The 13,516-nt window shown below is 33.2% G+C and overlaps 1 protein-coding gene and 1 pseudogene across 2 annotated transcripts in view; both read right to left on the bottom strand.

The window, feature by feature from the left end:
* XRN1 (5'-3' exoribonuclease 1) overlaps positions 1-13,516 on the bottom strand; it is a 117,541-nt gene that overhangs the window by 56,815 nt on the left and 47,210 nt on the right. For both annotated transcript variants that reach the window (XM_011364454.2, XM_023533166.1), the window contains exons 20-23: positions 13,196-13,327; positions 5,212-5,374; positions 4,424-4,537; positions 2,189-2,287 (exon numbers count right to left, since the gene is read on the bottom strand). In XM_011364454.2, coding sequence (XP_011362756.1) covers positions 2,189-2,287; positions 4,424-4,537; positions 5,212-5,374; positions 13,196-13,327 — 508 coding nt within the window. The remainder of the gene's footprint in view (positions 1-2,188; positions 2,288-4,423; positions 4,538-5,211; positions 5,375-13,195; positions 13,328-13,516) is intronic.
* LOC111742599 lies at positions 1,911-2,029 on the bottom strand (annotated as a pseudogene).

Here is a 13,516-nt window from a genome sequence, read left to right as displayed (position 1 = left end):
TGAAGCCTTGATAGTTATTACACTGAATTAAAACATGAATATGTCATCAAAATAGTTGCTACTGAGTAAAATTAAAAGTATCCTTCATACATGGATATAAGTAATATTTATTTCCCCCAATATTTACCATCACATGAAAGCAACAAGCACATATAGGCTCATAATTAATAATCAATGAAAAGTAACCTTAATTTGTAAACTTAATAGAAGAAACTATGAAGATTGTCAAATTTTTAAGTATCAGATTACATAATTTTTAACCAGGAAGCAAATTACTCACAAATCCAGTACCAACTAGGATAAGCTATCATATACTCATAACATAATATCTACATAATAATAACACATACTTATTTTATATGGATTTCATATACTATATTCATATGAATGAATATATAATATACTATTTATACATGACTGATATATTTTATATTCATGTTTTATATGAATATAGGAATATTTTATCACCAATTAAAACAAAATTTCCAGAGCTTGGTAAGGAATTAATTCAGCCACCATTATTTTTTTAATGATCATGTCTACAGTGACCCCTAAGTATCCCTAACTGGATAAAAATTTTTAGTTGCCTAGAATATAAAGTTATTATTAAAATATGTAATATGCTAGTAAAGACTACAAGACAGTTTTCCCACCAAGACAGTTTTCCCACCAAGAATAGTATCAGATTTAGAAATAACTACAAGACTGCAAGACAATTTTCCCACCAAGAATAGTATCAGATTTTGAAATAACAGTCAAATCAAGCATGCTTTCCAGAATAGATAGAAAATACTAAGGTAGTAGTTCTCAATCACAGGTAGTACCACTTTTCTAATAAGTATCTGAAAATGTGTAGGGGCACATTCAGATAAAATAGTGTCCATGGGCCAAAGATGTCAACTGTACTGCCATATATAGGACAGTCCTATTTGACACATAATTGTCCAGTCCAAAATACCAATAGTACTCCTTTTGAGAAATATTGCATTGTGGTAATAATTAATAATTAATTAAAAACACATTATATCCTAGAAAATATAAAATAAAAAGCTGAAAATACTATGGTAGAAAAAGAAGGCTTGGGTAGAAGTTAAAGAAGATATGTAAAGAGGAAATAAGTATCCTGGAGAAGGCATGCCTAGCAACACTAAACTAGAAGTGAGCAGGCTCTTTCGGATCTAGAAAAAGCCAGGAATGAAGGGAATTCAAGTTCTTCTACCTCCACTGACTTCCAGAACAGAGCTCCAACTTCTTTATATAATGGGCCACTTTCCTGGTGACTGTACTTTCTGAATTCTTTCTCCAAAAGAGACCTGATGGTAAGATTTTAGGACCTTCTCTGTCTTCCATAAAGCTTCCTCATGGGTATGCTGATGCCTAATGCCTTAAATTCTTTCCACAGGATATAAAGCTTTAGATTTTACCATTAGAGAAAATAAAAGTGTAAGTAGCAATTTTAGTCAAGGTAATCAATCAATAAAACAAAAAACAGGTATCAGGATCCTCTTCCTGTTTTAACAGGAAAAATGAAATGAGGCTAGTGAAAACACTTGGAGAAAAAGATCTTGAAAAAGGATTCCAAGACCTTAAATGCAGTTTCCCAATTTTCTCTAGAGAATGTTCATTTTTAGCTGAGTAGAGACATATAACCTGCGCAGGAAGACCATTTGTCGCTTATAACTAAAAATTCAGGCTTTGATAATTATGAAAGGTTTAAAAAAAAAAAAAACAAAAAACCTGTCTATTCCCAGAGGATATGCTAATCAATGTGTCACTTATAAGCTTGAACACAAAAACCTATAACAACCATTACTGACTAACAATGGGATTTCAGTGATTCCTTCCCTCAAAATCTGCATGAAGTTTTGAGCAGATTCCACATTATTATTTATTTTTATTTTTATTTTTAATGCCTACAGCACCTGGTATTCCTAGGTAGTCTCCCGTCTAAGTACTAACCAGGCTTAACCCTGCTTAGCTTCTGAGACCAGACGAGATCGGGCACGTTCAGGGTGGCATGGCCGTAGACTCCACATTTATTTTTAAATAATACTAGATCCAACTGTGAGGAAATTTAATCAGCATTAAATAAAGTATTAACAATAAATTCATGGGAGGTAGCAAAAATATCCTAATATTTTTAAAGTTCATTAAGTCTAAATTAAACAATAAGGACTATAGTACTCACATGCTGGTTCTGTATTAAAGCATCAAGATTAGGTTCACATGGAATGCTGAAAATCACACGAATCCTACCTTCTGTAATCACATCACCTGAATCTTGAACCTCGGAGGAAAAAAAAATCACAGTGTGTTTCAGTCTCTTTCACTACATTCACTTATTTTTCTACTTATTTGAACAGTATTATTTCTGATATATAATAAGACAATAAAGTTGGATAGTGAAAATTCTCTTGGTATTTGTAAGTTAATGTGATTATATTGTAAATGTATATTCCTTCATTCCTGGCTTTTTATTGTACCTTGCTCTGATAGCTGTTAACCAGTGTTCTTTTTTAAAATTAACTTTTTATTTGCAAATAACTCCAAACTACCAAAAAGTTGCAAAACTAAAAGAGGTCAAAGAACACTTAAAAAACATTTACCCAGATTCCCCTATTATCAACATTTTACTACATTAGCTTTAACATTTGTGCTCTGTATGTGTACTTACATATACACAACAATTTTTCTGAACTTTTTGAGGGTATATTACATATTATCATGTCCCTTACCCCTGAATATTTCAGTGTATTTTTCCTGAGAAGGATGGCTTATTATATAGTCATAGTATAGTTATTAAGTACAAAATTTACATTGATAAAATACTTTTATCTAAACTACTGTTCATATTTCAATTTTGTCAGTTGACCTAAAATTGCCCTATTTTCTCCTTTTCCTACAGGATGCAGGCTATGATCAGATATTGCATTTAGTTGTTATACCTCTTTAGCATCCTTTAGTCTAGAATATATCCAGAGCTTTTCTTTGACTTTCGTAACATTGACATTTTGAAAAATACAGTTCATTCTTCTCTCTGTACTCTGCCTTTTAAAAAAAAGTTACTCATTTTGGATTTATCTGATGCTTCCTTGTGATTAGGTTAAGGTTATGTATTCTGAGCCAGAATAGTGCTTAGGTGACATGTGCTTCTAAGGGTATCACATCTAGAGATACATGATGTTCATCCATCCCTCACTGTAATATTAACTTTGAATATACCATCAAAGTGTTGCTCAATTTCTTCACTGTACAATTACAGTATTTGTTTCTTTTGCAACTAATGAACAGTTTATTGGGGAGACACTTTCTAAGACCATGAAAACATCCTGTTCCTGATCCAAAACTTCCCCTAGATTTAGCTTCCAATGAAGACTGTTGCCTGAGTCGATCTTTACAATAATGGCCATAAAATGATGATTTTCCACCTCCAGCACTCTCTCCATATTCACCCTTGACATAATACTAAAAGCAAGAGGTCTTCCCTTCCCCATTTATCTACTTATTAGTACTATGGAGTCATAACCCTCTCTAATGGGTTATAATTCATTACTGTACTTAATATTTTGATACTCAAACTGTCCCAGATTTGACCATTAGGAGCCTCTTCAACCTGGTTCCTGTGTTAATGTGATATGCTCCCATTATTCTTTTGAGCACTTCTTTACTTTCTGGCGTACAAGAGGTTCCATGCTCATCTTGTACCTACCCTGCCCTAGATATGTAATCAGCCATTTCTCTGAGAATTCCCATTCTTTTTAGTGGAGTACAGTATTTAGTGGAGTAGAGGTTGAGATAAAGGCATTATATATGTTCATTGCTACCAGGGTGTCTTTGTGTCTTATCCTTTTCACAAATAGAGATAGCAAATATGTGTCTATACAGGCATATATGCATTCATATATATATATATAGACATATATATACACCCATATACATGTGCCTATATACATATATACACACACATGTATGTGTATTTTAGAAATCATGGGTTTATATTTATACCTCCAATTCTAATATGTCCCCACAGGTTCTTTCTTGCATTCTCCCATTCCAAATCTGCATGTACATTTTCCATGTGAGAACTTGAGTTCCGCAAAACAGCAATACATTTATAAATTCATCAACCCAATAATACATCCAAAATAATTATAGAATTGCTTCATCCATACCACCAATCAACAAACTACTAAAAAAGAGATCAGGATATGAATTATTTTTTCTCCCAACTTCTTGACCCTAACCTGCTAAGATTAAAGATACATAGTCAAATACTGTGTTCATTAGTTAGAGGAATAAATTTTCTCTTATTTTTCCCTTTCGGTATTACATTTTATTTTATACCTAAATGAAGAGAAGTTAGAGAATTATATTAACTTCAAACCAGAAAGAAATTCAATTAGTAATAGTAACAGGAACTAACTTCTCCAGTACAGCCATAATAGGGGGTTCCCAGCATAAAGACCATACTTCTAGGAGGAAACAAGTCATCCAATGTTTTGATACTGGAGAAACGGGAGTCAAAAGCTCGGATGTCCTACACAGAATGAAATACAAAAGTAAATCATCACAGTCAAAACTTTCATAGATTGCACATCAAGTTTTTTCCTATAAGAATATGACTATATTGTCTGCAAATGTCAAATGTAAAGATTTTCTATATAACAATACTAGCTGCTAAAATTTACTGACTTCTTATATGACAGATACTCCTAGGTACTTCACAGATTTATTAGTTCATTTAATCCTTAAGACAATCCTCTGTGGCAGAGACCACTATTAGCCTAAGTCACAGAAACGGGGTGAATATTGCCCAAGGTTACACAGCTAAAAAGTCGACTTAGGCATCTGTGCTCTGAATCACTACTGTATACTGTTTACCCAAAATTACAAGATCACCACATACTTTACGGCAAATGATTTTTGGAGAATAAAAATCTAAAAATATAAGATGTACGTTAATGCTGCGACTTTTCTTTTAGAGATTAAGTTAAAAAATAAGTAAATGAAAAAGACGAGTTCTTAATCACAGAGTGAGAATCTGAGCATGTAATAGTCCTTTTAAAGACTACAGTATTTTGTAACTTATATTAAATAATCTCCATTATACAATGCTGCATTAGTCTTCTATTAACGTGATTATAGTCTTTTCTTTATACGGTGTGCAATAGCGTACATTAAGATAGAACTGAGGCCTGAAGGAAGACTTACCTTGACAATAGTTTGATAAACAAAAGGAAGAACCTGTTTTGACCACTGTTTCTCTAGACGAACTTCGCCATTTTGATTTATTTGATATTTATGACCTGTGAGTAACTGAGCATATACGACTGCAGATGTTTCATTTATTATTATTCCTTTTCTTCTCAGGTAACTAAAAGAAAGAATAAAAAGAAATATAGATAAGTATGAGTGTGTATATGTTCTAGATGATAATTATCATCCAACCAGTTCATAATCAAGTGCTTAACCCATTTTCCATTTGCCCTACGAATACTTGCTGGTGGTGCTTGCGACTGCAGCTTTTACCCCCAGATAACTCGCAGATTACAGTCCTAACCTTACCCCCAAAGTCTGCCATGAAATATCTTGTTTATTTATTATCATTTCGAACTGCTCTAGTATATCTATAGTCTTTGGAAACAAATGACATTCTATTTACAGCAGGGTACCCTAACCCCTAGGCCTATTAGGAACTGGGTCTCACAGCAGGAGGTGAGCAGCTGGTGAGCAAGCAAAGCTTCATCTGTATTTGCAGCCACTCCCCAGCACTAGCATCATCTCCTCAGCTCCACCTCAGATCATCAGGCATTAGATTTTCATAGGAGCACTGGTCCTTGGCGCCAAAAAGATCGGGGACCGCTGATTTTCAGCATTCTGTTTTTAGTAGTGGTATTTCCATTTACAAAATATAGTAATTCTCAATCACTGAAAATGTCAAATCCTAGAAAACATAGCATTCCTACATATGATGTTAACATCATTCTCGAACAGTTGTTGGCCAAAGATTCGTATGATGAATCTGATTTATGTATACATTTCTGTTACAATAGGATGAAAGACAAGTTCTGTTTAGAATTAACTCCAAGAACGGTTTTTTATATTTTATTTTCACATTGAAAATCAGTCAGATTTGCTTCAGTTTCAAAGAATGTGTTTACGTAAAATTAAGTTAATGCTGGCAGCAAGCTGTACTTTTTTCTAAGTAGGAAATGGGTTAAACAAACTTTAAATAAACATGCAAACAGTTCTGAGTGCCTGACTTAAGACCTTCTTCTTTGGCATCCACTCTGTGGATACCTCTCCCAATGCATGTGAGAATAAATGAGAACTCATTGAGCTGCTAAGGAACTCCTGTGTTTTTTACCCATAAGAAGGCTATAACAACAATAACAACAACAAAGTGAAAACAAGTGTTGGAAAGGATGCAGAGAAATTGGAACACTTCTATGTTGCTGGCAGGAATGTAAAATGGTGTAGACGCTGTGGCAAACAGTCTGGTAGTTCCTCAAAAAGTTAAACATAGAATTGCCATACAGTCCAGCAATTCTACTTCTAAGTATATACCTAAAGAACTAGAAACAGTACTCAATCAAATATTTATAGATAAATGCTTATAGAAGCACTACACACAACAGTAAAAAGGCACAACCACCTAAATGTCCACCACCTGATAAATGGATAAACAAAAGGTTATCCATACAATGGAACATTCAGCCACAAAAAGAAATAAGTACCGATACATACTACAATGTGTATGAACTTCAAAAACATGCTAAATGAAAGAAGCCAGACACTAAAGGTCACATATTATATGATTCCATTTACATTAAACACTCAGAATAGGTAAATTCAGAGACAGAAAAAGGCTGACAGGGGCATTCGTGGGCCTTTTCAAACTATGGCCATGGGACAAATTCAGACTGCTTCCTGTTCTTGTAAACAAAAGTTTATTGGAACATAGTCATTCATTTATTTACTGTTTATGAGTGCTTTCGTGCTACAACAGCAGAGTTCAGTATTTGTGATAAACACTGTAAGGTCTACAAAGCCTAAAATATTTACTATCTTGCCCTTACAGAAAAAGTTTGTTGACTCCTGACCTCAAGAAAATCATTCTTCATCTGAGGGATATTTTATCTTCTTTCCATTTTTTTCTGTCTAGAATTCCTATCAGATAGATATTAGAAATTCTGACTATCCTCTTTTCATCTCACTGTGCTTTTGTACTATGTGCTGAAGGAACCCTCTGCTTGACATTTAACCTCACTGATGTAATTTTTCGTATACCCATATTACTATTCAGACCATCTACTGAGCTCATAATAATAATCATAATTTTAATTTTTGTATATGTGTTTATATGTGTATTATATAATATATATTATATAGTTATATATAGTGTATGTTAATTAACATTATTATATATTCATTTTTTTCATAGCAGCTTATACTTATATGGTGCTGTTACTGATGGTAGGGTTGGTCTGAAATAAGCCATGTCATCTTAGCCAGAAACAAGTTTTCCAACAAATTTTTGAAATGTAGCATTCTGGTTCCATTTTCTAAAAATTCAGTGGGATTTTTTTCTACTACTTTCACTCAAAACTTATTAAGTCAGTAACCTTGATACCAATAGTAGACAAGGGCAATACAAGAAAGGGAAATTAAAGCCCCACCTCTCTCATGAAAGTAAATGCAAAAATCCTAAACAAAATTAAATAAATTTAATCAAATTATATATTAAAAAGATAATATTAAAATATTAGTGAAAATGAATGAACTATAACTGTATATAACAACACAGATGAATATTGAGCAAAAGAAGTCAGGTTCAAAAAGAATACATTTGAATCAATTATATAACATTCAAACAATAGGTAAGACTAATCTCCAGGGTTATAAATCAAAAGTTACCCTTGTGGGAAAGAAGAGGATGGTAATGGCTGGAAAGGTTTGGTCTAAGGGGCTTTGTGAGATTAACACAATTTTCTTTTGGTTCTATTTCTTGATTTATATTCTGGTTATGCATGTGAAAATTTATCAAGTAATATACTTATGATTGGTACATATATTTTTCTCTGTATATATACTTCAATATAAACTTTCTATTAAAAAAAAAAACCAAAACAGTTATTTAGGACAATACTTTTAAATTTTAAATTTTTATCTATTTACTTTTGCTTTTACTTTATACTTATATTGCTTTGGGGTCATTGTTGTAGTCTGTATTCTAGTCTCTCTGTAGTTTTAAAATTTCTTGCATTTTCTTAGTAACCTACGTGAAAGGGTTTATTTTTTACATGAGCTGCAGAATCTAACTTATTACTATTAAATCAAATGATTATATTGCTTAGATCCTATTTTTGCCTATTCGTTTTTTGATTACTAGATCTGACAGACAACTCAGTCTCCCCAAATTATGGTGTTCTTTAATTTGCTTCAGTTTTTCTTGCAGATATTAAGACATTATTGATTGTAGATATATCATTATGTTATGTACTGTCGAGCAAGAAAAAGGGTCCATCAATTAAACTACACTGTAGAACACATGTTAAGTTCAGAGATGTTAAAAGTGAAAAAAAGTATTTCAAAATTCACCCAATAGAAGTATACGTCAACAATGTTTTTCTGTGCATAAGGTTTTGTTTGTTCTAGCTACACTGTGAAATAAACTTTCTGTAAATAGTTACCTTTTCCCCATTTACTCTTTTAGCCTTCAATTCAATTTTGTCTGATTTTTAATACTGCAACTCCCGCTTTCTTTCCATTTGAATTTTCCAGGTATATTTAACAATATGTTTTTAAGGAGACTGAGCAGAACCAAATATGTAATTTTAAAAGGTTGGAATGTAAATATAAAACTGTATTTCCTGAAAACTATAATGGTAAGGGATTTTTAGACTTTACTAATTTTGGTTTTAGGTGTACTTCTTGTAGTCAGCTACATTGGATAATGATGGTGGTGATATATGTGCTTCTGAATTTAATTAAGGAACAACAGCCACTTAGATTTAATGCTACAATTCTTAGTTTGGTCATGTTTCTGTCATCTTATTTCATTTATCTTTTCAGGTTTCCTAAGCTATGTTTTGTTTTGCTTTTCTACCTTCTGTCTTCTTTCTTTTGTTTGATTTTTTTCTTGCCAGTCATTTGCAAGTTAGAAATCTTGCTTTACAATTTCTATTGTTACATTTGAATTAAATTAAAAAAAAAAACACTTCAGACTTCTCTGAATTTCTAAACTATAAACAAATTATCTTGTAACTTTATCATATGTAAAATGAGAATATTTGAAAATTAATTCTGTATTTTAATGGTTTCAGTATTTATCACCAATCTTTTGATAACCCTATTTTTTATTTTTTTAATTTGAAATAAAGGGTTTTGGCACTCTTTCGAAATTTTCCTCTAAATGCATCTTCTCCATAACATCCCATAAAGTATTTCCTTGCTCCCTTCTTCCAGTCTTCTTTTCTTCTTCAATTTCTGTTTCAGTCCATTATATTCTCAATATCTACCTTCTTAAGTGAAGGTATCATCACTTTCCTATGTTTTAGGCAGTAGCCTTTCAATGTTTGTTTTCATACTATGTACTTCAGGGCTAAGAGGCAGTGCTGGTGTTCTCATTACAACCCAGTGTGATATCCAAATCCCTAATAGTAAACTACCATACTATTTTGTGACTTCAATGTTTACATACCTGATCTACCCAAGACCACAGTAGTTATACAACTCCCTTATCTCTGATAACATTCTCCTCCATGGCACTTCAGTCACCTATTCTCTTGGCTATGACATCACCCATATAATGGCTTCACCTTCAAGATCACTAACTCGAACATCTTATTGTTTAAAAACGTCTCCATTCAACTTGCTTGTTCAATCACTTTATGACCCTTATTCAACTTAATTTGGGATCTCCAGTCCACTGATCCTACTTTCTCCCAAACTATTAATCCTCTACTTTCTTCACTTCTCTTTCTATCCCATTTAGATTCCATTATCCGCCATTTCAGTAACATTTCTGCTAGTAACATAAACTTCCTTGCCTCTTTGTCTTTCCATTGTACTCATCTGGCAAAATCCAGTGCTGGTTAAAATCTAATGATCTGCTTTTTCTAAGCCTGTGACTGATCGGATAAACTCTACTATCAAAAGACAGAGCAATTGTTACATTATAAATTCTTGACCTTCAACTTCAAAAAAAGCCCTCAATGCTGCCTATAATTCTACCATGTTTTTCTGATCAATTGATATTTTTCTATTTCCCCCAAGGATTATTTTCAAACCTTCCTCATTCTACTCAAACTTAAGACCAACTTGTCTTTCCCCCACATCATCCTCAATAGCTAACTCAGCATCTACTTTAGAAAGAAAACAGAAGGCATCAGATGAGAGCTCCTCATCTTCCCCATGCCAAACACACAAGCCAACCTACAGTTTCATCACATCCTGTTAAAATAGAGGAGCCATCCTTCATCTTCTTTAAAAATCCATCTTCAAATGTATTGTTTTTTCTCTTTTGAATATTGCACCTCTCTTCTCATTTGTTTTAACACATGATCAAATTTCCCTGAATAAACCAAAAACCAATTCCATTCAATGCTATATACTTCAGCTATCTCTTAATGGTGGTTTTCATCAGAAAGGGAATCTGTTACACAGGAATACAGAAATTTATCAGACATATCATATGTGCAGAGTTAAAGGGTTCCTAAAAATAAAATCACATAATGTGGTATTCATATATTTGATGTGTTATGTTCACAGAAAACCAAGAACATGTCTTTTAATAAGATACATAGCTCTAACTGAGATAAGTAATAGGTTCTAAATTCTTGCTGTAGGAGTCTCAGAACAAAGAATGGTCTGTACAAGCATTATTCCTACTCGTTAGAGCCATGAGATCATCACCTCATTGTACTGACATAATGTGTAAAATCACAAATAAATAAAGTAAACCCTCGGGGGCAGAGCAACAGTGGTCCTACGAATTTCATCTTGGAAGACAGATTTCTGAATAGTTTGGGAGGCGTGGGAGGAGAGGACAAAATGTGAGATGATATGAGGGAGGTAAAGAAAAGCAGTCTTAAGAGAATGGTGGTCAGAATAAATAAACGTTGAGTGCTCATGAATCCACATAACCCCATCTACTCTTCTTGGCTGACAAGATTAAACAAGAGATCCTGAACTGGCAAGTATTAGAAATCATTCTCTTCTATGAATCAGCATACGTTACTATCAATTTCAGTAGTCTGCTGCCTTGATTGTTCCCTTTGTATTTTGCTGCCATCATAGAACATCAAGCACATCTAAATGGGAAAGAATATCGTAAGGTAAAGGGTCAGGAACTTTTGGTTTCCTTCACAGCTAAACCTTTAAAGAAGTTGTCTATTCTTACTGTGTCTGTTTCTGTTACTCTCAATCATTCCTCTATCCACCCTAATCTGGCTTTCAGACTTATTGCTCAGTCAAAATAGCTCTTGCTTAATCTCTTCATAACGTTTTACATGGCTTATTCCCTTTATTTTTGAAACACTCTTTTTTTCAATTTACATGATGTAACATGTAAATCTAATACCTCTCAGCTTGCCTCATCTTCCTCAATAGGGTTCCTTCTTGATTTGAATACTCTAGTCACATTGGCCATTATCATTAGCATTATACATACTGCTTTTCCTCTTGCCACAGGGACTTTGCATGTAACTCTTCCCTCATTCTAAAATATGCTTCTTTTTCACTCTTTTCCTAACTCCTACTCCACATTCAGATACCAGTTTAGTCAAATTTCTTCAGGAACGTTTTCTCTGACTATGGTAAATTCCTCCCTCTCTAGGTCAAACCCCTCTATTAGCGGTTTCAGAGCATTCTCTTTCGGAGCAATATCATTGCTCAGTTTGATCAAAAAAATCACACAAGACATTAATGTCCATCTCCCATCTACCAGCCATAAATTACATGAGTATAGGGACTGGGGATTTTTATTCACTATGACATCTACAGTGCCAACTACTGTATTTAGCAGGTATCAATAAATAATTGTTGAATATATATGAACAAATGACTGAACTCATAGTATTTTGAATGAGGGTTTTATTTTCAATTAAAAGAGTCTTAACTAAAACAATCTCTATTTCATTAAAACAAATACTTACCGAGTGCCTAGGCACCAGCCAAGGAATAAGAATAGAGTGGTGACAAAAACATGTTCCCTACCCTTATGGAGGAAAGAGTTATTAAAGTAATCAAACAAATTTATTATTAGAATTTTGTTAATGTGCTATACAAGAAAATTCAGAACAATATGAGCTATAACAGGGGTATCTGACTTACGTAGTTGGGAGGCAAAAATATGCTTTACCTCTACCCTCTGAGAGCTATGCTTATCTCCTTTTATGGCAGATGGTTTTTTATAGCCTTTTTAGATTTTCCCTGCTTATTAATCTTTGAATAAGGATATTAAAGCCTGGCATTAACTCCAAAATTGTAGAAGAGATGTTTCCTTGAATTCCCCAATTTTCAATGGATGTTATTACAGTTTAAACAGGAGGGCTGATGGATATACATTTATGACACTATTTCATGTCCCACTGCCAATCTCTATTATTCTGTTTTAATTTAGGAAATCCTAGTGTTTGGATGAATAGAGGTACTGTTAAGGTGGGATCATGGGACACGAAGGGCTCTGGTGACTCTGAAAATTAGCATTCAGAGGAGGGTCAGATTCTTAATTTTTTGGTTGGTAGACCTTGCATTTCTAAATTTAGGAGCCTATGGGGTTTGGGTATAGGGAAGGAAGGGGAGAAGGTGAAAAAAAGGACAGTTTTCCTTTCCATTTTCATTATTTACATGTGGTCAAGAAATTCAATGGCTTTATGGTTAGTAAAAATAACTTTTGAATTCAGGCAACAACTTATTAACTGTTATTCACAGTATTAAGTGATCATGTTGTTTCTTTTCTTTTTTCTTTTTTGTACATCATGCGGTATTTTCGTGATGAACAGGGCAAGGATATAACCACCGCTAACCAGATACTATTTTAAACTATAACTTACTACTTTCTTAAGAACATAAAATGAAGATGTAGTCAGTATTCAGAGTGATTACTATGTTAAGCGGGAAATAAGTTGGAGGACAAGTACATTAAATCACATTCCAGTTCTAGAAATTAAATACTTTTTATGACACTCACTATTCTGAAATTCCTTGTACTTCTTTTATCCAGTTAGATTGTTCTTTGTCTCCAAGAAGGACCACTTTACATGGAGGAGCAGTTCTTCCCAGATACAGCTTCTGTGTTCCTGGAGGTTCTTCCAAGTAAAACCTTAAAAATTAAAATAAAAATTCTGTTACCCCAAAATCTGTGGTTTAATTTAGAGTTCTAGCAGAGTAAGTCTTCAAAGTGAAAAAGTTTCTACATTGTATAATAGCAAAAAAAAAAAAAGCCTACTTTTAAAAAACTAATATAACTTTGTAACATATTTAATAAAAATTTAAAAACAAATTACTATTC

Source organism: Pteropus vampyrus, unplaced genomic scaffold (genome assembly GCF_000151845.1).
Source record: "Pteropus vampyrus isolate Shadow unplaced genomic scaffold, Pvam_2.0 Scaffold97, whole genome shotgun sequence".
Lineage (NCBI taxonomy): Eukaryota > Metazoa > Chordata > Mammalia > Chiroptera > Pteropodidae > Pteropus > Pteropus vampyrus.
The sequence above is the reverse complement of the archived record's forward strand: the minus strand, read 5'-3'. Positions and strand labels throughout refer to the sequence as shown.